This window comes from Colletotrichum paranaense (genome assembly GCF_030867605.1).
Source record: "Colletotrichum paranaense strain IMI 384185 chromosome Unknown Scaffold_3.1, whole genome shotgun sequence".
Taxonomy (NCBI): domain Eukaryota; kingdom Fungi; phylum Ascomycota; class Sordariomycetes; order Glomerellales; family Glomerellaceae; genus Colletotrichum; species Colletotrichum paranaense.
The window spans coordinates 378,819-402,244 of NW_026848961.1; the positions used below are offsets into that span (position 1 = coordinate 378,819).

The 23,426-nt window shown below is 55.4% G+C and overlaps 8 protein-coding genes across 8 annotated transcripts; 4 read left to right on the forward strand and 4 right to left on the reverse strand.

The window, feature by feature from the left end:
• Nucleotides 1-3,972: 3,972 nt before the first annotated feature.
• On the forward strand, nt 3,973-4,547 carry CPAR01_03659 (uncharacterized protein; the record flags this gene model as incomplete). The annotated part of the gene is made up of 2 exons (XM_060487946.1): nt 3,973-4,009; nt 4,108-4,547. The coding sequence occupies 2 exons, from the start codon at nt 3,973-3,975 to the stop codon at nt 4,545-4,547; spliced, it is 477 nt and encodes a 158-aa protein (XP_060352152.1).
• A 2,263-nt stretch (nt 4,548-6,810) lies between these two features.
• CPAR01_03660 (uncharacterized protein) lies at nt 6,811-11,100 on the reverse strand (the record flags this gene model as incomplete). The annotated part of the gene is made up of 3 exons (XM_060487947.1): nt 6,811-10,587; nt 10,630-10,653; nt 10,759-11,100. 3 exons carry the CDS (start codon nt 11,098-11,100, stop codon nt 6,811-6,813), a joined length of 4,143 nt encoding a protein of 1,380 aa, XP_060352153.1.
• Nucleotides 11,101-12,598: 1,498 nt separating this feature from the next.
• Nucleotides 12,599-14,703, forward strand: CPAR01_03661 (AFG1-like ATPase; the record flags this gene model as incomplete). The annotated part of the gene is made up of 2 exons (XM_060487948.1): nt 12,599-13,652; nt 13,700-14,703. 2 exons carry the CDS (start codon nt 12,599-12,601, stop codon nt 14,701-14,703), a joined length of 2,058 nt encoding a protein of 685 aa, XP_060352154.1.
• Nucleotides 14,704-15,193: 490 nt separating this feature from the next.
• On the reverse strand, nt 15,194-16,007 carry CPAR01_03662 (uncharacterized protein; the record flags this gene model as incomplete). The annotated part of the gene is made up of 2 exons (XM_060487949.1): nt 15,194-15,781; nt 15,957-16,007. The coding sequence occupies 2 exons, from the start codon at nt 16,005-16,007 to the stop codon at nt 15,194-15,196; spliced, it is 639 nt and encodes a 212-aa protein (XP_060352155.1).
• A 588-nt stretch (nt 16,008-16,595) lies between these two features.
• Nucleotides 16,596-17,976, reverse strand: CPAR01_03663 (malonyl CoA-acyl carrier protein transacylase; the record flags this gene model as incomplete). Its single annotated transcript, XM_060487950.1, has 2 exons — nt 16,596-17,707; nt 17,856-17,976. 2 exons carry the CDS (start codon nt 17,974-17,976, stop codon nt 16,596-16,598), a joined length of 1,233 nt encoding a protein of 410 aa, XP_060352156.1.
• Nucleotides 17,977-18,968: 992 nt separating this feature from the next.
• Nucleotides 18,969-20,733, reverse strand: CPAR01_03664 (adaptor complexes medium subunit family protein; the record flags this gene model as incomplete). The annotated part of the gene is made up of 3 exons (XM_060487951.1): nt 18,969-20,148; nt 20,208-20,627; nt 20,690-20,733. The coding sequence occupies 3 exons, from the start codon at nt 20,731-20,733 to the stop codon at nt 18,969-18,971; spliced, it is 1,644 nt and encodes a 547-aa protein (XP_060352157.1).
• Nucleotides 20,734-21,108: 375 nt separating this feature from the next.
• Nucleotides 21,109-21,485, forward strand: CPAR01_03665 (uncharacterized protein; the record flags this gene model as incomplete). The annotated part of the gene is made up of 2 exons (XM_060487952.1): nt 21,109-21,223; nt 21,304-21,485. 2 exons carry the CDS (start codon nt 21,109-21,111, stop codon nt 21,483-21,485), a joined length of 297 nt encoding a protein of 98 aa, XP_060352158.1.
• A 758-nt stretch (nt 21,486-22,243) lies between these two features.
• On the forward strand, nt 22,244-23,380 carry CPAR01_03666 (exosome complex exonuclease RRP4; the record flags this gene model as incomplete). The annotated part of the gene is made up of 2 exons (XM_060487953.1): nt 22,244-22,458; nt 22,552-23,380. 2 exons carry the CDS (start codon nt 22,244-22,246, stop codon nt 23,378-23,380), a joined length of 1,044 nt encoding a protein of 347 aa, XP_060352159.1.
• Between the last annotated feature and the right edge of the window lie 46 nt (nt 23,381-23,426).

Consider the following 23,426-nt stretch of genomic DNA (forward strand, 5'->3'; position numbering starts at 1 on the left):
TGCGTCGAAGGCCTACGTCCTCTTACGGACCGTAGTGTCGGGGCAAAGGCAGGGCCTGGATGCTCGGTTCAATCGTGTCGGTTGTCGGTCGAGGCGGTCTGATGGAGTCGATCGGGGGTTGGTGTATGAAGGTGGGAAAAAAATATGGACGATATGTCTAAAAGGACGATGAGGGTCGCAGGTCAGCTAGCTGCTCGTTATCCCGATGCCCATTTGAGCTGACTTGGTTTCGGGGAGGCGAAATCAGGCCGAGAGGACGGGAAGGGGGTGGTTGCGTGGTTGTGGTTGCTTGGAAGAGGATTTCAGGAAAGGAAAGGATGAATGGGGGGGACTGGGAGAGAATGGATGGAAATTTGGGGCAAGTGGACGGATGGCAGCCGCAGACGAGTGATTTCAGTGGGTAATCCGCCCCCCGGACCACATGCACTGCACGGGGAGTGCGAAGCAGCTGGCGGGAAAAGGATGGGCTGGACCGGGCTGGGCTGCTGGGCTTGGGGCTTCCCAGGGCTGTTACTGGCAGGTAGCCGCTGGGTACGGAGTGAGGTGAGGTGGTAGGTAACTGGTTGAGGAGCAACTTGGGGTGGTGCCGGAGCCTGGAGGTGCAGTGCAGATGGAGCGAAGAGGGAGACGGGAGGGAGTTGGGTACGGGTACGCAGCACGGAGTACACTAAGGTACTCTGCAGCAGAAAAGAAATAAAAACAAAATAAAAATATTGAGTTGAGGTGGTGCCGTTGGTGGTGCCTCCACAGGCATGTTGCTGCTGTTGTGCTGTGCAAGCCAGCGCCCAGCGAAATTGTTGGCTCGGTGCCGGGCCGGTCTCTCTCTGTCTCTCTCCCTCTCACACACACACACACACCCACACAGAGCAACACTCACCACGCACCACACCACAGTATACACACACGCACGCGCGCGCGCAAGACCAGTACACGAATCGCCTAGCCTTGGCCTGAGGCCGAAGCTGAGGGCAAGAGAGAAGGGGCGCGGGAGAATGAGGGTACGGACACAGGCGGTGATGGTCCAGGCAAGGGTGCATTGTGCAATGTGCAGGGGGTAATCCGATCGGGTGTTGCTTGTGCAGAGGCGTCCATAGGTTCGTTGGATGCCGCCTTGTGCTGTGCAGCAGCGGGTGGGCTCTCATCACAGCCTCCCTGTTTTCTTACTCACCTAGGATCTGGATGTTCCTGTTTCTGCCTTTGGGCTGAGATCAACCTATTCCTGTCCTGCTCTATTCGCAGGCTCTCCTCTCTGTCGGTGCTGCTGATTTGATTTCTTGTCGTGGGCAGACTGCCTAATCTAATGCTTTAATTCGTCCGTTGTTGTTGGAATGTCTTGTCTCGGGGGGCGACAGCAGGGAGGCGGTGCGAAGGCTGAGTCGTATCTCGCCGTTGTCGGATTGCGCCGGTGAATCGTCTCCGATCGAGGCTTGTCGAGGCGAAGAGGAGCGCGACTAGGAGGGAAGGAAAGGGGAAGGAAAGAAGAAGGAGAGGAAGATAGAGAAAAAGAGGGAGAGATAGATCGAGAAAGGTGAGATGCTACTCCGTATTCCGTGCAGCCGGTGTCGTCAACGGTCCAGGTGAAATTACAAGCGACGCCTCAACCTCTCAATAACTCAACCTGCCTTGCAACGCTCACCGTGGCCCACACTTCACATTCAATGAACGATGGGGGGTCAGATCAGTTCTGGGTTCAAGGTCCAGGTCCCAAGTCCAGTTTCCAGGATTGGTAAAGTGAGCAACGACGGTCGAAGGGGGGGAAGCGAGAAAAAAAGAGCCACGAACGACGAACGTGTGGGCGGCTGTCTGTCGAGGGGGTAGGGAATGGATCTATGGTCTAATTTCAACAGACGAGGGGCCCGGCGCCGAAAGACACGGTGAGTGGAAGAGGACTTTCGGAATCTTGGAACAACTCGGAGAAGAAGATTGGGAGATTGGTAGATTGGGAGCATAAACACAAACGGGCTTTCGCGACAACCTAACATATCGATCATCAAACGCAGGACAAGCTACAGAGCGCTCGACTTCGGATTGGTCCAGATTGCAAATGGCATGAGAGCTGTACGGCCGCTCCGAGCTGCCTCCCGGCCTCCCTCCGGCATGTCTAGTATTTGTTCCGTACAGATTGTGAAGGGTTACGGATAGAAATAAGGTATCTCTGAATGTCCGTCAGATCGGTGGTACGTATCTGGATAAATCCGAATACTGGTTGAATAGGGTACCTGAGGAAGACGGTTACGAAAGGGAAAGCACTGAGCAACTGGCCCTGCCTTCCCTTTTTGCCAAGGTACCTGACCGGCTTGAGCATCGTGAACGGACACCGACACCAACAAAATCAAGCACAGACCAGCCGATGGCAATGGCGTGTCACCTCACAAAGGGGAAGACGGCGACTAGTGCCTGATTACTGAGGTTCTAGACGCAAAAGAGGTGGAGGTATTCTGTACGTGGACGGATACATCCCAAGATACTTGTCGTGGAGGGAAGGTACCTTTACCCTGCCTTACCGACAGCTCTGGCGGACCTAGCAACCTGACCATTCGAGGTGGATTTCCCTCTGTCAAGGCCAAGGGCAGGAACGGCCTGGCAGGCCGGTACCTGTCGTCAACCCAATCTCCCACCAATTTCCCATGTACCGGAGTCAACTTCTGTTTTGGGGTCTACCGTCTACCGTCTACTAAACCGTAACCTGGTCTGCCCCTCTCAGTCGGCTCCAATTCGCAGTACATACCATCCAACACCTTCCCTCTCTCCCAACTGTTCGTTGCCCGTATCCTCTTTTTTACCACCTATATGACCTTGCTCGAGAACCCACGCCGTATTCGTCTCTTCTCGTCTCGTCTCGTCCCAATCTCGAAGGAAAACGAACTCCTCTTCATTGCACCTCAAGATAGGAGATCTGAACTAGTACGGAACTCCGGCGTCCGCCCTCTGCATCCATTCTCATCTGAACTCCAGCCACCCGTGGCCCGTCGTCTGTCTGTCAGGCATCTGTACAGATATTCTGCCTGTCGGCCCCGCCATTCACTCTCAGTCTCTGTGCTGAGCTGTGCGGTGCCATGCGGTGCCGTGCCGTAGGTGTTCTACGAGCGAACGACCACGGGAGAGAGACACAGACGCTATACCGCGGGCAAGGGTCATGGCAGAGACCAGCGGATAGTCCACCCAACGATAGGTACGCCAGGGGAACCGGGGACACACGCTCGCGCCTATCTCGTCCAGGATGTTGCATGTTCCTTTGCCCGTAGGCATTGCGGCAATCCCAAGCCAAGCCAAGCCCAAACAGCAGTAGAAAGTCGCGCTAGAAACGACCCTAGAAAACACACGGCGTATGCCCTGTGCGGGGATCGAGGTCCGCTGACGGCCTAGTCTGCGTCCGCCGCATATCTCGCTTTGTCCCCGTGAAGGAGGAATTTCATATCCTAGCCACAACAGGCCTTGCTCTTCACTTTCCATCGGCCGACGACCCCTTTCAAGGGAGCCTGGAAACCTCCAAACAAGGGGCAACGACCAAGTCTGAGATATGTCTGACTGGGAGACGACGGATATGGCTCATCGCCCGTTGATGTCCAATTCAGTCTTCACACAGTCGGCATTGTCTACGCAAGCGCATCAGGCGAAGACACTCGACACACCCTGAATCGTGTTGATTCCCACATTCCACATTTCAAAACGTGTACATCGGTTGCTTGTCGGCAATTGAGAGCGTCCTTCGAGAAAAAAATGACGAGACATATCGATACTTGGTACTATTCCCACGACGGCATCTATTCAACACAAGGCTGTACCTTACTCATGGCAGCCGCTTTATTCTTGGCGGTTGGCATACATGGTGGTACGCTCGACGACATGTTCGCGCGTCCCACATGGCATAAATGTGTATTTCCCTGCAAACCATCACAATGACCATTTCAATCCTGCGAAAATTCTCTTCCTCGGCAAAGGCATAACAGCATAAACTGTGGCCCAAGCACCATGCCGCTAGCCCATTCAGAGCATCCAATGGCACGCCGTTAGTCGCCTGTTCAACGGAGAAGAAGAAAAAAGGCTTGAGAAGGTTGAAAAATGGAGGATCACCAACACGAACCCACGCGTATGTACCCGTTGCAGGTGCTGGAGGCGCCGCCGTCCAATTGCCATTCTTCCTGCAGCAGAACCTTGCCCGTACCGGCTTGGACCTGCAGCGGCGCTACAGTCCGGCTCGTTTTATCCCCCACCGCCGCGATGCCGCCCGAGATGCGGTGAAAGACCGCCCCGCTCCGTTCCATGTGGGAAGTCAACCAACAAATGCCTCCTCACGCGGCAACCGGCTGGGATACCGCTTCTGCTTGCCATTCGATACGGACTGCCTCCTCTCAACGCTGCCTGTCGTGCTATCGTGCCCATCATCCGATGTATACACTACTCCCGTCACCATTCAACATGGCTCACCAGCCAGCCAACCATCCGCGCTCTCTCCGCCTTACGGTTTCACCTTTCTCCCGTACATCCCCGTCAGCTGGCCCTCCGACCCGTCAGACATATTCTCCAACGTTCGAATGAAACGCTGACCCATCCAGCACTCCTCTAGAGTCTCAACTACGAACAGGCCTCCCCGCGTTCATCTTGGGCCCGTCATCCAATGAATAACTACCATCAGGCCGTCTAGACCGCAACATAGCTCTCGTCTAGCCGGTGACAGTCACAGGGTAGACGCATTCACTAAAACCAAAAACCCCGTTGGAACACACGTTGGACCTGACGGCGTTCCAGCTTCTGTGGTCATTGTCCTTTTCGTTTCTAATCGGGCGAGTCGAAGCTAACAGTATTTCCTGAACCAAGATTTCACGGCTAGTCATCCAGCAGGTATACGGCGAATCAGATTCTCGACACGCCTTAGAGTTCGTAAGTCATGTCTCAAGACAAAGGCCCGCCTCTGTAAGCAAGCAATGCCAGGATAGTGTGGCTCGCTTTCCTCGGCACGCTGTGGCTTGCGCACTCTCCACGTGAATGACGTTGGAGGACTCCAGCCATTGCTTGCTGGGCGCTCGACGCTCGTTATCATTAGATATCATTTGGGACGACGACGACCGGGACGGCATGAATCGTGGCTTGGCCAGAGTTGTCGGACGGTAACTTACCCCTCCAGCGGGCAGGCATCACTTCCTCCAAGATGCGTGGCCAGAGGGTGTGAAGGTTGACTCTATCTCTTTTCGTTTCTCAAACAAGATCTTGGCACAAGTCTAATTGCGAGTGCGAGCCGCGGGAGCCAATGCCGCCCAGGGCATGTTTGTTGTCTCGACTTTTTGACCACAGTGGATACCTTATACTCCAGACCTGCGAGCAGACCTGCTCCAAACTTTTGCGGCGAGAAAGAAAAGCTGTTTAGGTGGGATTGTAATAGGTGAGGTGGTTGATCGGCATACCTCTGGATTGATCGCCGTGGATGCCGTGGATAGCTTGCTGTAAATTTGGAAAAGCAGGATCCCTGTGCAGAATGGGAGTACCTTACGTCGCCTCTTCCTTTGGAGACCTTTTTCCACACGAGGCCGTGGATCGGCGTGGCTCAAATGCTGGCAAAACTTTCCCCCCGCCTTGGCCAGTGCTTCCTCTCCCAGTGGTCTCCCGGTTACACGAGAAGGAGAATAAAAGAAAGAGACTCCGGGAGAGTATCACCTAGAGTAGACGGGAAAAGGCGGGCGCGTCGCGCGTGTCGTCGTCGTCGTCGTACGCCGCGTTGTTTTGCTTTGCTCTGCTTTGTCTCCGATGTTGCACTCTTTGTCCATGTAAGTTGGGGCGCCGCCGGGCGTCGCGCGCCGAGCGGGTGGCGAATGTGTAGTTTATATACCACGCGATATGTCGTGGGAGTTATATGTATACGTGCGTTTTGACGACGACGTCGGCGACTATGTGAAACGTCTGCTTTCAAAGAGTCAGAGAAAGGGGGGGGAAAGAGAAAAAAAAAAAGAAACGAAGAGGGAGAAAAACAGGGAAGAAGAACAATAGTAGCATGGGACAACGAGAATACATCATCGTGGAAACGCAATCAAGTGTCTCATGCACCAGTATAGAGTAAAGTACTGGATAGATTGAACGATATCTCTCTGAGATTGTAAATTCACGGAGCTTTGAAACATGTTGTATAGTGTTTAGTCTTGTCACAAATGCTCGAGGAAAAGCTCTACCCAACACTAGTGCCAAGTCCGATCACGCACCCTCTCGTTTTGCAGCTATCACCAGAGCACGGCATCTCGGAACAGATTGCTGTCATGACAAAGCCAGAACTTCTCGAAAACCTCACACCTGTGCCAAAGTTTCATGGCAAAGGCCAATTCACTAGCATTGCAAAAGTCATGATGGAGGAACAACATATCGAAATAAGAGTGGCAGGCCCTCCCTAATCGTGTATTTTATCTGTAATCTGAATCGTCGTGTTGCTTGCTGGCAGCTTCTGTCTGCATCAACCTCTTTCTTTTTTATGCCCCGCCTCTCTCATGCCTTTCCCAATTCGTTATTGATGTGTAGAAGAATAAAGGGGAGCCTTGGTGCCGTGGCACATCTGTTAAGGCTCATGAAAAGGAAAGTCAAAAAACACCAATGCCTCAGCCTCGTCGAGAGCTGTTAAAGTTACACCCAGAACCAGACTTCCCAAAAGCCCCCAGTACTAAAGAAATGATCCTCGTGTATGAGTGATGCTGCATGACCCCGTGACTTCCCTGGAATCTAGACTCAGAATAAGGACCCCCACCCGGCGCCGAACTTGGAGTTCTTTGACGAGAGGCTCGATCCAGACGAGTAGAGAACACCATCTTGTTGCCGAAATGCCTCCACATCCTAATGCAGACCGTTCGCCTTACCATTCGTCTGCAGGTCCGGAATGTCCTCCGTGGCAGCCCGAGTAGCCTCATCCACACTATCCGCAACTAACGTCTCGGCAGACTCGGCCGTTGTGCGAGTCCATTCCTCCAGACGTGCCTTGTCGATGTATTTGCGCAGTACCGAGTCTTCCCACTTCATTGCATCCAGGAGCTTATCCCGGTAAGACTTTTCCCAGCTAGCCCAGCGGGCGTCGAGGTCGTCCACGAATGCTCCCAACGCGTCGGAAGGCCTCGTTGGTTGGAAAGGCTCGTCAATTCTCTCTGTTTGGTAGTTAGCAACTGGCTTCGTGAGAGCGACTTGGTGGTACCCACGTTTTTGGTAGCAGGAAATGAAAGCACTGAAGAGCGTAGTCCGGGTTAACTTCTCTCCAACGAACGAATCGTCCTTCAACTGCGTATCGTTGAGCTTTGTCCAATCATCGCGGATGAAGCAGCGTCTCCAGATCAAACGCTTGGCCATCTTCGACTCCTCGCCCTTGAGTCCCAGTGAAGCAGCCTCAAGAGCCAGATAGAAGGGATCATCAATGTCGGCGACCGTCTCACCCGGCAGATGAACGAGAGTGAGTAGGTCAATGAGAGACATGGCATCAAGAGCCTCGTGCTTAAGGAGCCTTCTCATGCTGCTCTCGAAGACTTGGATCAATGCCTTTTGTTTCTTTGGGATGTGAAGACAGTGATTTTCCATGGCAAGTTGCAGTTCAGCGCTTTCATCTACAGCCATCTGAACAGAAGGGAAGATCTGGGCGTAGAGCTGATCCTGAATTTTGATGAGATGAAGTTGATCGTCGATGATCTCAATCTTCTCGTCGGATGTTCCCTCAACCTCCACGTTGGCTTGCTTGAAGCCGAAGAGATCAGATGGGGCAGGCTTCTCAGATTCAGCTAGCAAAGCTAGCTTTCCGAGACTAAGTTCAATCTTCTTGTTCCAGACCTGCTGCTCACGGGTAATACCGAGGTCGAAAAGAGTCTCCGCCGCATGCCCAATGTCACGCTCACGCTGGATGTCGTTGATCCACGAAATCTTGGCGAGTTCAGGTTTGGTGCGTAGGAAATTTGTTCTGTATCCATGGTTGTCGTGACTGAAGTCCAATACGGCCTGGACACCAGCATTGTCGAGCAGAATGTCGTACGTGGGGAACGCAAAGGCCTCGCCATACTTGTCAAAGTACACACCGATTTGCTTCTCTTTCAGCTCCGCTTGCTTAGTGAGTTCGCGAGCATCGACTTGTGATCTTGACACTGTCGCTTCACTTCTGAGACTGTTGATCTGCTCGATCATAGCCAAAGCAAGGGCTCTCCAGCACCGGTGCTTCTCGGCAATGTTGATACTCTCATCCCACTTGCCGAGACGGAGAAGGGAGAGAACCTTGTCGTTTCGGTCCGAATCGTAGAGCTTGGAGAGATGCTCTGACCACTTCTGCGCCTTTGCGTCTTGTTGTACAGCATTCCATCGAGATGCCTCGAGCAATGACACGAGGTACAGATCGCTCAGATTGGCAATTTCTGAGTTGATCTTCTCCAGGAGCGCAGGATCCGGCTGCTTCGTCTTGTCCTTGGTCTTCTCCTTGGGAGGGTAGTATTGATCAAGCCACGTGTGACTGAGCTCAAGAAGCCGCTTCAAGTTGTTGCAAATGTAGTGACATCCGGTCCAGGGTTCAGCGAGACCATCGTAATTGTCGCGCAAGATGCCGAATTGCAGCTCTTCGTCTTCGAGTCCGTAGAATGAGAGCTTCTTTTGCCGGTACTCCAGCGCCGTCATGAAAGCGACCAGATTCACTTGCTGGGCCTCGTACATGAGCCGAGTGATTTTAGCATCGTCCATGATGTGGTCTTTGTACATGTACTTGATCACTTCATAGGCCCACGCGATAAAGATCTCGAGCTTGCCAACGTCATGCACGAACCAGTGCCTGACGCGATCGACTTCCCCTGCGCTGCGGTTCGGGTTCGTCTTTTCGTCTTGGTGAATGAACTCGACAATCTCAGCAATCAGGTCCTTCTTGTCGTTCGCAGGTCGCTCGTTCGTAAAAGCCTCGTGACGCTTCCACAGAACTGTTGCCACCATCATCTTCTCGGCATGCGAGAGTAGAAGCCAGCGGGTACGACGGTCCAGCTTGACCTTTGTTATCTTGAGGTGAGACATCAACCGATCGAGGGCCTGACAGCGAGTGCTAAGATTGTCTTCCAAAGATGCGGGCAGACTTGAAATGTGCGATGTCGCTGAACTCATGATCTCGTGGCTGAGTTGCAACGCAGCTTCAGACACCTCCTCATCCGAAAATTGCACCCCCTTCCTTCCGTCGAAAATCAAGGGGGTATCTTGCTTGTTCCCAAAAAAGACAGCTTGCTCTAGCTTGCTCTTTGGCGTGACTTTGGGAGGTTGGTCACTGCCAAATTTGTCTATATCTGTTGTTGTGAGTCGCACGATACCAGTACCGCGGACCATGAGAACGACTGCTGGGTTCTTCGTCTTCTGGCGGCTTCTTGACTCCTCATGACCAGTATTAGCGGTCTGAGGCTCTTCAAAGCCAGATCCCAAGATCTCTGGCTGATTGTTGTCCGAAAGAGTGATGACATCTTCGTAGGTGGGAGGAATAATGTGGTTATCTTCTTGGAGCTGAGCGTCTGGTGATTCCGGAGGGTTGCCGATGGATGCCACAACTACAGCCTTGTCGAAAACGACGAAAGCTACAAGGGCCGGTCGGGGGAGATGCAAGCGAGGCCTGGTGGACTGCACTGGGTTCGCAGGATTGAAGCGCGCCTTGTATGAGGAAATCGGACGAACCATGCCAACTTGCGCAGAGGCCGGGGAAAGGATGACCTCAACCAAAGAGTAGTGCGACTCCTTCTTTTTGGTGAAGCTGACGAGAAGTAAGAGATGCTGTAGGTTCTTGTCTTCCGAAGCCATGGCGTTGCTGAGTCTGCTCATGTCCCGATACTTGGCATCCAAGCCCTTGGGAACGAAAGCAAAGTCGACAACCTCGAACGTCTCCGGCTGGAAGTCAGTAGCTGAGGGATCAACGTCGCGAATCGCTTGAATAATCTCCTCCTGCATGTCCGCTTCCACAATCGTGTCGTGGTGTCCACCGCGATGTACATTCCAGGCGTGAAGTCTGCCCTTCAACGTAGCTGCGACAACGTTACGTTCGCCAACTCGAGAAGTGCGCTCTGCCCGAACGGCAGCAATATCCCCGCGCCCTGCAGTTTGCGTCAAGGCGTGACGAATGCTACCGAAAATTCCACCCGCCGTGGAACCCAGGTTTGTCCGCAGGAATTGGACTGAGATCGTTGGTCTGCCGTGGCTGTCTCGAACGCTCATGTAGGCTAGTCGGCCACTGCTAAAGGCCAGAACGAATCCGGCGGACTCGGCGTTCGTGATTTGTATGACCTTTTCGCCAGAAAACATGCCTGATATCGATCCTTCCACGCCATTTCGCTGTTTCTTCATGAAGTCTAAAGTCGCGGCGCTCGTGATGGATTCCCAGTACGCGATCTTACCGCTGATGGGCATAACAACAACCAGGCCGGGCTCTGTTGATGAGGCCGATGGGGAGACGAGACAACCCAATGGCAGAGGTTCCGATGTGTGTTTTGAAGGATACGGGAGGGTGAATGTGAATGTCTCGGGAGATTGGGATGGATCCGTATACGGCCAAACGATCGCATGAGTATGGTTGAGGCTGAGGGCGTAGCGGTTCGAGAAGATATCGGCCTGTTGCTGGGCTTCACTTGACTGTTAGATGCGAAGGACGGCAATTCCGCAAACGTTACGTACCTGAAGCATCTGCGCGTAGACGATCTGGCAATGCAGGCAATTTGCTCACAGTGTAAGCATTGTTCGTCGTCTGTTGGGGATCTTGTTAGCTAACCAGGGGGCGTTCGTTGCGACCGTGTATTTGCGTACCAAAACAATACTTCCATCGCCCTTGGTCGGTCTGTCGCCTCCCTTTGGCTTCTTTGCGCGCACGCTGAGTTCTTTTCTCGGGGTGGGCGTGATGGGGTTCTGGTTTTCGATACCGTCCTGGCGTGTGTCGAGTATCGCAACTTTATCGGACTTGACCTCGTACATCTCGGGGCCCGTGGGCGCGGACACATCAGGATTCACGAAGGTCTGCTCGGTAAGAGGCAGACGCTGGCGCTTAGCTTTGGGTTGTTGGGCGAGGCTTTCGTTACTGGCCGGTCGCTGCCTTCTTCTGCTTCGCGTCGCGGTGGCGGGACCGCCCTCGTTCATGGAGGGAGAAAACATTGTGATGCTGTCGAGCGACCGGGCGCGAGGTGGTTGATGGGGGTCGTGGTCGCGGTCGCCGTGATGGTTCTGGTGATCGTGGATGGGCCGGTGTCAATCAGAAAAACATTTCGAGGATGGATGGATTCTGTGGCCTAAGGTATTCTGAATTTGTCAGGGAAAGCGGAGGTCGGAAACGGTGGACGCAAGTGGCAGAGCGGATTTAGCAAATATGTGAGAGTGACGAAGCATCAATCGATTGGGTCTCGCAAAAAAAACACAAGGTTGCTGCATCTGCCAAGCACGGACCAGCAGCGCCAGCAGCTCCTGTCTGACCACTAGCAGTGTGGTGTCAGGCTCCATGACCCCGGTGAGCAGCAGGTCAGGGCAGGTGTGCAGGTGTGCCGGCGTGCCAGCTGAGGCGGCGGAAGGGGCAACGACAGCACGGGTGTACCTACCGACGTAGTGAGGTCAGGTCCCTCCACAAGTAAGGTAAGGTACTTGTCGACCGTAGGTAAGGAAAGTGGAGATACCTGCCTCGTGTCACGCTCAGTACGTACCTGCTTTTTCTCAGGTCCTGTTGGGCAGGCACAGGCAAGCAAGGCAGGTTCGTTGCTTCCAGCACCTCAAAATGGGAAAGGCTTCCCATTGGCCGACTCCGCGATCGATTTGGAGTCCGCTGAATCGACGCATTGGACGGAACAAAATACCTTAGGACCCTGAAAGTGGAGCCTGGGAAACCAACTGAAGTCAACAACGTCACTCGGCCCTCGGGAAGGGTCGGCGGGCACATCGATAGAACGATTCTGTTGTGTAAAGGCAGACAGAAATACCCACTAACAACTGCCTTTCCTTTGACTGAGTCGTTGATATTTGTGACTTGCACTTGTTTGCTTCCAGATGCTCGGTGCACACCTTAGTCCCCAAGGCGACGTACTTCCAACTACCTTAACGTCCACATAGAGTTGTTGGACGAACTAACTCGACCCCACCATTCGCTTCTATTCACTCATGTTCCGCAACTCATTGCATTCTTGACCCGGAGCCATCCCCCGAGACACATTCAACTACGATGATTGGCCGCGAGACCTCATGAGTTTGCATAGCCAATAGCCTTTCATATTCACGAGACTTTCATCTATTATTCTGTCCGGGCCTTTCCTGTTCTCCCGACCTCGAATCAAGTCTCATACAAGACATTCGCCGTTTTGAGACCCATTATCGAGTAGACCAAAATTGTTCAGTTTGGTGCGATCCGAGCCCTCGGAGTCCTACACCTTAGCTGGCTTCAAAGTGGAAGTACACGGATATCACCCATCTTTTTCTGCCCTTGGGTGCGGTTCATGAGCAAGCCCGCCTGGCAGTGCGATTGAACGCCGGGCATAAAGTTGTCTCAGCTGCAATACGGATCGTCAAAACATAGAGCTTGAAGGCGAGTGTATTAAAGAGAGGGAAGGCAGGGTCGACGGCCATTGGCTGCAATCTCATATTGTATGACTCTGGACGAGCAACGGCAACCATGATCTCTCACACGCTGAGGATGCCAAAGGCAAGACGGATGGCTTACTCTATCCGGCGGTACTCAACAGCCATGGCCATCACCGATCCCCTCGTCAAGTACAGGACGCTGGTCTCAACCAATGTCCTATCACCAGATCAAGACCAACACAGACTGGCAATTCACCTACAGAAGCTCTACGGCCGTCTCAAAGACTACGCCCCCGAAGTGGACTATCGCGAGCGCCTAAAACAAGTTGCCGATATACCAGAAGCCCGCGACCCAGATGAAGCCGCCGCTACGCTGGCTATGCCGAGTCACCCCATTTGGGACAATCCGCTCTTCAAACACCTCGCCCGCAAGGCCATGCCAGATCCAAAGGAGACGCATCCCATGGCTTTAGTCCACGTCATGACCAGTCTGGAGGGCGCCATCACAATCAACTCACCTAGAGGCCTCTTCCTATCCGGTGAGGTGGGTGTGGGAAAGTCAATGTTGATCGATCTCCTAGCACAGGGCCTGCCGACTGAGAGGAAACGTCGGTGGCACTTCAACACCTTCATGCTATACACCTTTTCGCAGCTGGAAAAGTTCCGCCAGTCCCACGCCGAGCTAGATGGGAACGAAAAGGAGTACGCCATGCTGTGGCTGGCCAAGAAGCTCGTAGAAGAGTCTCCCATTCTGTTTCTCGATGAGTTTCAGCTGCCTGATCGCGCAGCAAGCAAGATCCTCAGCCACTTATTCATCGCTTTTTTCCACCTCGGCGGTGTACTCATCGCTTCATCCAACCGCGTGCCCGAGGAGCTGCAAAAAGCCATTGGCATCGAGTACACTGTCCCTCCTTCTGACGGGTTCCTCAAAAGTCTTTTTCTTGGCGGAGCTCGCTCCCGGGGAACTCGTCATAGTCAGAACGACTTTGCCGCCTTTCTCGAAGTGCTAAAGGCTCGCTGTGACTTCTGGCACATGGATGGAGCCACTGACTGGAGACGCCGGGAGACCGAAGTGAAAGCCGCTGTTAATGCCATATCCATCGAGGGAACGGGACTTGCGGCGGAACCTGCAGATACCCAAGAGGGTAAGTTAACAGTCACTGATTGAAGTATACGGTGCTGACGAGTCTAGAATCACCCAAAGAAACAACCAAGCCAGCAAAGTACTTTTTGACTCCCGAGACCTCGGAATGGTCATCAGAGCTATCATATCTCCTCTCCCAATCCTGGAGCCCGGCAACCCTCACAGTCTATGGCCGCACGATCCCCGTCCCGCGTCAACGAGACGGCGTAGCCTACTGGGACTTTGACGCCCTCGTCGCAACCTTTGGCCCCGCCGACTACGTGACAATGGCATCAACCTACCACACCTTCATCATCGACAACGTACCCACCATGACCACGCTCCACAAGAACGAGGCTAGACGCTTCATCACCCTCCTCGACGCCCTTTACGAAGCGCGCTGCAAGCTCTTCGTCCGCGCCCAGACCGGCCCCGACGACCTCTTCTTCCCCGACATCCGCGCCGCCCAAGCAGAAATGGCTGCCGCCGCAGAGGCGGCAGCGGCAGCGGCGGTATCCGGGGAGGAAGTCGTCTCATCGGACGCAATCTACTCCGAGACCATTGCCGAAGTCTACCAAGACTCCGCGGCTCCCTTCCGCCCGAACATCTCTTACTACGACACCGAGGCTCCGACCTCGAAGTACGATCCGGACCAGGACTCGGATTTTGGCCGCGCTGGCAACGTCAGCAGCAGCAACACCACGAGCCCCAACTTTAGCAACACGGCCGGCTTCATCGGTGAGGACGAGCGCTTCGCGTACCGTCGCGCCGCGAGCCGGCTATGGGAGCTCTGCAGCGCCGCGTGGCACGCCAGGGGCAGCAGCAGCGGTGACCCCTCGGAGTGGTGGACGCCCGTCCCGCGCACCGCGCGGCACTGGGAGGACTCGGCGCCGTCCAAGCCTAAGCGGGATGAACCGTTGCTGCCGCGGAAGCAGAGCGATGCCGTCATGGGCCCGGCGAGGCCTGTTGACGAGCCGTTTGGAACAGATAAGCTCGTCATTGAGAGGTGGACTGCTCTGGAGGAGGCTGAGCGTCGGCGGGAAAAGTCAGCTTCGTCTTCGTCTTCATCCTAGGATAGCGTGCGTCTCTAGAGTTTGATTTTCGGTGGCTTTTTTTGTATACGAGGAGTGGAGGGCATTTGGAGTACGAGGAGCATGAGGGAGGCAAGTTCCGTTGGATGACCTTGCTCTATCCTTTCTCTCTTCGTGTCCCCTCCTCATCTTCTTGGTTTTGAGAATTATCGCATTTGAGAGTACCATCTCACGGAGCATAGCATAGCATTTTGGCGGTGCTGGACTTAGCATACGTCGCTCAGACGACGTCGAGACCTTTGAGTCTTCATGATGGATAGATATCTTACATTACCGGTACCACCCGGTACTCACATTAGAAGAAAAGAAAACCCATACTTGACATCACACCCTCGGAACCGATGCATCTATCTTCTATGATCAAACGCCCCCAAACTCCAAGGAACCCAAGAAAGAAGGCGACGAACCACTCTTCACCCCCCTTTTCAACTTCAGATTCACACCGCCGCTACTCTCACTCCAAAACCCCTCTTCAAAGATTCGTCACACCAGGCGTCCACCCCTCCCCAATCCTCCTCACCTCCCCCTCAAACTTGCGACTCTTAATCACCCGCCCCCCACGCCCGCTCACAGGCGAATGCTCATCAGGCTCGTAAAACGGATTCTGCAACAACCGCACATACGCGCTCTGCACAGCCCGAAACACGACCCGCAACTCCTGCTCCCGCAACCCAACCGCGCCGCGGCCCCCCTTGCCAGCAGCGGCAGTCTCCGCGCCGCCGGCACCAGCACCCGGCGTCCCGCCAGCGACCCTCCGCCCGCGCATGTCGACGACGACGACGATCTTGACGCCCGTGTTGGTCTCCCACCCGTACGCGGCCAGCCGCTCGTCCACGGCGTGGAGGAGGCCTACTTCGCCGGACAGACCCGTCCCCGTGGACCCTGGCGCCGCGGCGGCCGCGGCACCGCCGCTGGAGGGATTGTTGCTGCCGTGGCGGAGCTCGAAGATGTCTAGGGTCGAGGAGAGGAGGAGGGAGAATTGTAGAGGGGTGCGGATCGGCGCGAAAGTGTTTGTTGAGGGGTTGTGTGAGGGGAAGATTTGGATGTGGAGGGGGTTGTTCTAGAGTTTGGAATTGTTGCGTTAGCCTTGTGTCTTTTTGATCTGGTGTTGAGGTGCTGAGATCATGCGTTTGATCGTAGGGAGGTTGGAAGAGGGTGAACGGGACCACGAGCGTGGACAAAGGTTCGTGGTGGTCTGCGCCAGGAAGGGGGGGGGGGTGAGGAGGAGGACGTACGTTGCGGCCGATGATGCCTATGCATGCTATGGAAGGGATGGCGGTCGCCATTGTGCGCGGCCTGACTTGTGTTGCCTTTCGGTCGCCTGAGGTTTCAAGTTTTATCTTTCGATAAGGCACTGCGCCGAGGCGTGGAATGCGATCGTGGTGTTGCTGGTCGGTCAAAAGTTGAGTGTGGGCGGTTTGGTGATGTGGTTTGGAGAACGGAGAGCTGGGGTAAGGTACAGGATGCCGGTTCTAGGAAATAGCTGGTGTGGACGGGAGCTTAATTGCTTTTTTTGGGGCGCCTCCTTGCTGCCCCGCAATGGCATCAGCAACAAGCTCCTAGTTTCCTGGCATGTCAACTTCACAAAAGTAGTGATTTACATGTCAAGGCAATACAGATAGATCTCCAAAGATGCCCAGAATGGATCATGGTGTTTCCCCCTTCGTAGAGAAATAGTATTACACCTCAGCTAAACCAAATCATTACTCCAATGTTCATAACGAAGGCGTAGAAGCCCGGCCTCCTTCTCATGAGCTAACACGCCCATCGAGAAAAGTTGATAATACCAAAGGAAAGCGCCGTTGGAATAACCTCCCCCCGAATTTTTGCACCAAGAAGCAGACAGAGGGCTGTCATCGCCAAATAACCCTCATTCATTCAATCTCCTCATCAGACAACCCTTCCGTCTCCTCCAACCCCCTCAACATCTCCTCAATTTCACTCGGGTCCGTAATCGCCCACACGCCGCCGCCCTTGACCGAGTCCTTGCCCCTCATCCCGACCTCCTTGCCAACGAGATTCCGCCCAACCTTGCCCGGCCCGATGCCGATCCACCGCCTCACCTTCTCCTCCTGGTCGAGGTACTTGATGCTGTCCCACCACCGCACCGTCTCCAGACACTGCCGCGCCAGCAGGTCCTTGACGTCCTCCCTGCTCTCAAACGGCCGCGCGCTCACGTTGCTGATGCACGGCAGCCGGCCGGGGAAGGTAACAATGTCCTCCGCCTCGCGGCCCCGCACCCGGCTCTTTTTCGCCAATATCTTCTGCATCACCCCGACCGCGGGCTTCATCAGCGGGCTGTGAAAGGGGCTATCGCTATTCAACCGCACCGCGCGCGGGTCGTGGCCCAGAAACTGCCTCACATGCGTCGACAGCGTCTTGATCCGCTCGATATTCCCGCTCAGCACAATCTGGTTCTTGCTGTTCACGTTGGCGATGAGCACCTGCTCGATAGGCGGCACGTCCTCGGAGCTCTCCCCTTTCGACCCGGCGCTCGAGTGGCCTACAAAGTCGTGTATCGCAGCAACCAGCGGGCCCAGGTACTCGGGCTCCGTGACGATGGCCACCATGCCGTACTCGCCGCCGTACTCCTCGACGGCGCGCCGCGTCGCCTCCGCCATGGCCTCGGCCCGCTTCCGGACGAGATACAGGCTGTCCTCGAACTCGAGGTAGCCGCCCGCCACGAGGGCGGCGAACTCGCCCAGCGAGTGGCCGAGCGTCACGTCGACGCGCCGCGCGACGTCAAAGTCGAACTCGCGCTCGAGGATGCGCAGGATCAGGATCGAGGTCGCCATGATGGCCGGCTGCGCGTTGGGCGTTTTGGTCAGCAGCTTGCTGGGCCCGTCGGCGATGACGTCGGAGAGCTTGAAGCCCATGTAGTGGTCGATCTCCTCGATGATGGGTTTCGCGGTTCGGGGGAAGGCTTCGAGCCATGGTGTTATCATGCCGACTTTTTGTACTCCTTGGCCTGCGATAGTCACATATACTTGTCAGCTCCTCGAAATGCTTCCCTCTCACTGCCTTCATATTTCCCCCCTCTAAGCACATGGGACTCTGCATCGCAACGCACGCACCTGGAAAGAAGAGCGCCGTCCGCGGCCTCTTCCCCTGTGATGTAGACACATGCCGCCTACTTGATTCAAACGCTACACTGCCCGTCACGGCGCGCCTGCGACCGAGGCAACCGGGCCCATCGGCCCATACGGCGGCGGCGCCTCGGCGGAGAGAGTGGTGAACTCCGGGAGTTGTAGTCATGGCCCGTTGGGAAAACAAGACAAAGGCGCCAGCCAATTGTGAGCTGGGGCAGCTTAGATGATCGCAATCATGGACTAATGATTTAATCACTTTGGTGTGTGTTTGTTTCTCTGTAGGTGTTTAAACGGAGTACCGTGGCGTAAGAGAAAGTGACAAAGACTCAACGCCACGAAAGAGCTTCTAGAAACAAGTATAGAAGAGAATTGAAAACTAGAGGTGTCAACGAGGGGGGAGGTCCGCGGGTTTTTGCGACCGAGTTGGAAGATAATGTGTCACACGCAAGCACAGCCCACGCGCGGCGGCCGTGGGTAGTCTTGGTCTTGGTCTTGGGGTTTGGGGGAAACGGAGAGCAGATAGTCGAGACAGGAACGTGGTGCGCGGGTGAGATACGAATTACTGAGATGGAGTGAGCCCATGACGCCAGTTGGAATGGCGGTTGGTCCTAGGTAGTGGCCGCCACTAACCGAATGTCCCGAGGCCGAGGATTGAATGGGAGCTGGAGGAAGAAAAACACTGGAGTAAAGGTACCTACCCCGCGATTGGCAGCCTGGGCAGCTCTTTTACAGGCGCGTTACCAGTTCCGCTGCGCCGGGAGCGGGGCTGCTTTTGCTGGATCTCCCCCAGGGGGTCCAGGGGTCAATTGCCGCCGACTCACCCCGATGCTGTACTCTGATCTCACGCTGAAAATTGAGTCACCGTCTCGGCTTATAGCCGTCACAACAAACAAGGCCACGATTTTGAGGTACCTGTATCAAAAAAAGAAAACGGCTTCTTGGGCGGTTCAAAGTCGTCTCTTGGCTTGCTTTGATGGGCACCGCCTGGTAATCTTAGACCGCAACGAATTGGCATCACTAGTCTGCCACTAGACGGAGTGGAAACCGAGGCCCTCCAAAGCATGTGAATCATACTTTGCTTCAAGCACTATCCGAGAATAAAAATAGCTAAAATAATTCTCATTAGTTTATATTTGCTATCATGTTTCGCGTTTCCGTCTAACACCGCGTCTCTACACCGCCCTTGCTGACCGTCAAATACTTGACGCCCTTGTACGGCTTCACGTTCTCACCAAGACCTTTGCTCTTGCGCGGGTCAATCATGATACTCTCCACCTTGAGCCCGCTCGGCAGCCACCCCTTGACCGAGAAGCTCACCGACGCCGAGCTCGGCATCAGCATCTTATTCTGCGCCACCTTCTTCGCGTCCTTTTCGTCGTCTCCGCCGTCGGCCGTCTTCTTCGCCTGGGTGGGGCTACTGCTCTGGTACGGCTGCTCGTCGTAGCCGTACGCCTTGCCGAACCCGAACCCGTTAGGGTCGAGCTCGTCCTCGTCCTCGTCCGGCAGCTGGCCCACTACGGTACACCTAAGACCAAAGTAGGACGTGCCAGAGGATATCTCCTTAGTGGGGACGTGCCACTCAAGGACCCTCTCGCTGGGGTTGAAGGTCGCGTCTCCCTTGCTGGGCCGCAGCTCCGACAGATTTCTAACCTCTGCCGGCAACGGCACCGTGACGGTCAGATCCTCCATCAGAGGCGACGAGGGAGTTCCCGGGTGGGGGCCGCCGAAGCCTCGACCTGCTCCTCCACCACCGCCGCCACCTCTTCCGTACTGACTTGACGATGAGGGGCCACCGCCTCCCAGCACCTTGTTGACGTGTAACCGCACTTCAAAGTCGGAGCCCGTAAGGCCCAGCCCGGTCTTCATCTCAATGTTGACAGGGAGCTTGAGATTGTTGGCACTTAAACTACCGCTCTTGCCGTTCGTGAATGGTAGCAAGTCGACCTCGTAGCTGGCCAAGATGAATCGGCCGTCTGGTGGTACAAAGCTGAGTTCGCCAGGTCGTTCCTTCCACCGTGACAGACGGACACAGGGGTGAAATACTGGGAGGTCCATGAAGCCAGCCAGGTTGTGTTTCCCAGAGGGGCTCGTTAATGTCATGACAATGTCGGGCATGCCAGACACCTTACACGTGAAGGCTATCGTTCCGTTGGCGAATGCTGCCAGGGGCCGCCCCGAGGGTGCGAGAGTCACAGTCAGGGTCTCGACGATGTCGGCGTACATCTCGTTGGACGTATGCCTCACGTTAGCCCTGCGCCAGGGTAATGCCGGCGTATTTTGGGCAATCAAGGACGGCGTACTCGGGTTGGCGAAGCCCGTGCCAAAGTTGCTAGGTTTCCTACGTGAACTCCGTCAGACCGATTTTCCTTTCATATGCGTTCGAAGTGTCTCCCTTACCCAGGCAAGGTGATGCTGCCAAGCAGCTTGCCCACCCATCCCTCAACCTCGACCAAATCCCTCAGCGCGTTGGGTTCCGTCGTGTTGATCGTCCCCGCATCGCACATCTCGTTGAGCAGCTGCGCGACTACATCATAATTGCTCTCAATCTTGTGCGCTAGCAAGGGCGCGCCTAGGAACTCCTCAAAGACGTCGACGATGCGGTGGATGAACTCGAGGACGAGCAGGGGCTCGATCTCGGAGGACGAGGTGGCCAGGAACAGCAGGTTGGCGTGCTTGAGGCTGAAGACGAGTGTTGGCGGGTTCGTGTTGGCGAGGTAGACGAGGTTCGGGCGCGGGGCCGGGTGCTCTAGGTAGAGGGGCAGGAGGTGCTGCGCCGACAGCGGGCGGGAGGTATACGTGTGCGACAGGATGGCATGGCTGTCGAGGGTAGAGTATGTTAGCTCTGGCGGGTCTGGATGATGGATATGCTGTAGACTGACTTGTGCTCATCGTAGATGTGCAGCGCCTCAATAACGCCGTTCATCGTTCAGGTCGGCATCGGAGGCTGCGCCGTGGTCGTCGGAGGTGGTGGGGGGTGGGAGGTTGTTTGCTTGCTGTCAGTATGTCTGGCTGCCGCTGGAGCTCCCACGTCCGGGAACCACACTCAGACCGGCCCCGCGTACCTTGGCGGCGCCGCACATGCTCGATGATGGAATTAAATGTTAGTGCAAGGGAACAGCCCAATACAGCCAATCAGCAGCGAGCTATACCCTTGTCGCTGCACCAAGCTCCCCAGGCCTCTATGGTCTATCACTGCCATTGTCAGGAGCTTCCTGTCGTTCGTCGCAAAAAGCATTCGGTAGCCAAATCTTGAAGACCGCTCAGAACCAAGCCGCTCACCCCACACGCCTTCGCCGCCATGATCGGAGGAGGAGACAAAATGCCCACCGTGGGCACCCTAGACAAGCCTGAAAACCTCGATCAGCTCCTGCGCGAGGACCGCGGCGACGATTGCACATCGTGCAGGGTCATTGGTAAGCCACCACTATTCTCCCAGGCTTGTGGTGCTCGGCAGCAGTAGGGAAGCCATGCTAATGCGGCATCTTCCGAATAGGAGGCGGCGCATTCCTCGGCCTTGCGGCATACAACTACCTCTCCGGCATGGGCCACGTCGAACGGCAACGCGCGGAGATTCTCAAGTCGGGATCTAGGTTCGGCATGGGAAGCCGCAAGCTGGGCGTCGCTAGTATCTCCATTGGCCTGGCGTATCTTGGCCTGTGGAGGCTGTTCAAATAGACGACGGACGAATGAAAGAGACGAAGAGAGGAATCGGGATAATGAGCAAAAATCGCAACTCAAACAGTCAGGCCAGGCGCGTCCGCGGGAGATGGCCTCAAGGACATGAGAGAGCCGATGCTACCGGCAGGCGAAGCTTGGCGCCACTCTGTTGACGGCCTCGCGCGAGCGGATCTCAGGCGCCTACGATAAAGAATCGTAGCGGCAACCCGTAAAAGAAGGCCACGATCAAGATATCTCAGCCACTTTGGCCCTACAGCTGGCACAAAACTGATTGCTTGACGGCGGACTGACGATCTTTGGGCGGATGCTGTGAGAGATAACTCTACCAGATACTTGCTGCAAATACTGTTGTAATAGTGTACAATACTGTCATGTAATCAAAAGCGACAATTTTAATGAATCAAACAAAAGGCACACTCTGGTAGCAATTAGACATATAATGTACCGATTACCGGTAAAGTTTACAGCTGTTGTGGTGCTGTCAAAAGAAAAAATGTAAGGTGCAGGCAAGCATCGCCCGCCGATTGAAGGCTCCAAACTGCCCCTCCAAAGCTTCACCAAAAATTCTTTGCAAGCAACAATCTCAACCACATCCACATCCACTAAACAGCAACCACCACAAATCCCACTGTGCAATCGGCGCAAAAAACCCTCTCAAATCATACTCTCAAGCAAGCCGAATCATACGATACCGAAAGTCCGACTGTTTCCTCAGCGCCCCAACGGCCTTCCCGCCGTAAAACCATAAATTCACCATGCCCATCACAATCCTCGCCCCGCGTGGCACGCCGTCACATCACAAGCCCTACGCTGCCGCAGGAGCAGGAGCAGCAGACTCGGACTCAGACTCAGATGGCGGCGCCGATATCGAGGGTGACATCTCCATGCGCCCCGCGAAACGCTCCCGCGGCGACAACTACGAAATCGTCACGCCGGGCGAGATCATCACCGACGACCCCCAGTGGATGAGGTTTGTCGGCCCCAACAATATATCCATAGGAAGCTGTGGAAAGACAGAAACTACAGAAAAGAGAAACCCCTAGCTGACATCGCCACAAAACAGAGGCCACGGAACCTACATCACCCAAAACACAACAGACATCGTCTCCTCCGTCGCAGGCACCGTAACCCGCACAAACAAGCTCCTCTCCGTCCGCCCCCTCCGCGCCCGCTACACCCCCGAGATAGGCGACCTCGTCGTCGGCCGCATCGTCGAAGTCCAAGCCAAACGCTGGCGCGTCGACGTCGGCTCCTCCCAACTCGCCATCCTCCAAATCTCGGCAATCAACCTCCCCGGCGGCATCCTCCGCAAGCGCACCGACACCGACGAGCTCCAGATCCGCTCCTTTTTCGCCGAGGGCGACCTCGTCGTCGCAGAGGTCCAGCAGCTCCACCAGGACGGCGCCGCCTCCCTGCACACGCGTTCCCTCAAATACGGCAAGCTGCGCAACGGCGTCTTCGTCGCCGTTACGGGCACCGGAGGCGGCGGCGGCGTGGTGAGGGCGAAGAGGCAGCAGTGGGTCATGGACGCGGCGCGCGGCGCGGCAAAGGTGCACGTCACGCTCGGCGTCAACGGCTTCATCTGGATCAGCAAGCACGTCGAGAGCGACGCGGGCGCCGAGAGCGTGGGGCTGAACCGCATGGAGGAGAGCGTCAGCGCAAACGTCTACTCGAGCCAAAACGACAAGATTGACGACGAGACGATGCGCGAGGTCGCGCGGATACGGAGCGTCATCCTTGCGCTGGTGGAGAACGGGCTGCGCGTCGACGAGGACATGGTCGTCAGGGGGTACAAGGTGGCCGTGGATATGGGCCTGGAGAGCATCGAGGACGATATCTACCTCGGTGGCGAGCGGGGGAAAAGGCTTGCTGAGGCTCTGTTGAGAGAATAGACAGTCACAAAATGCTGTGTGGCACACGAGTCAAAAAGACATGGGC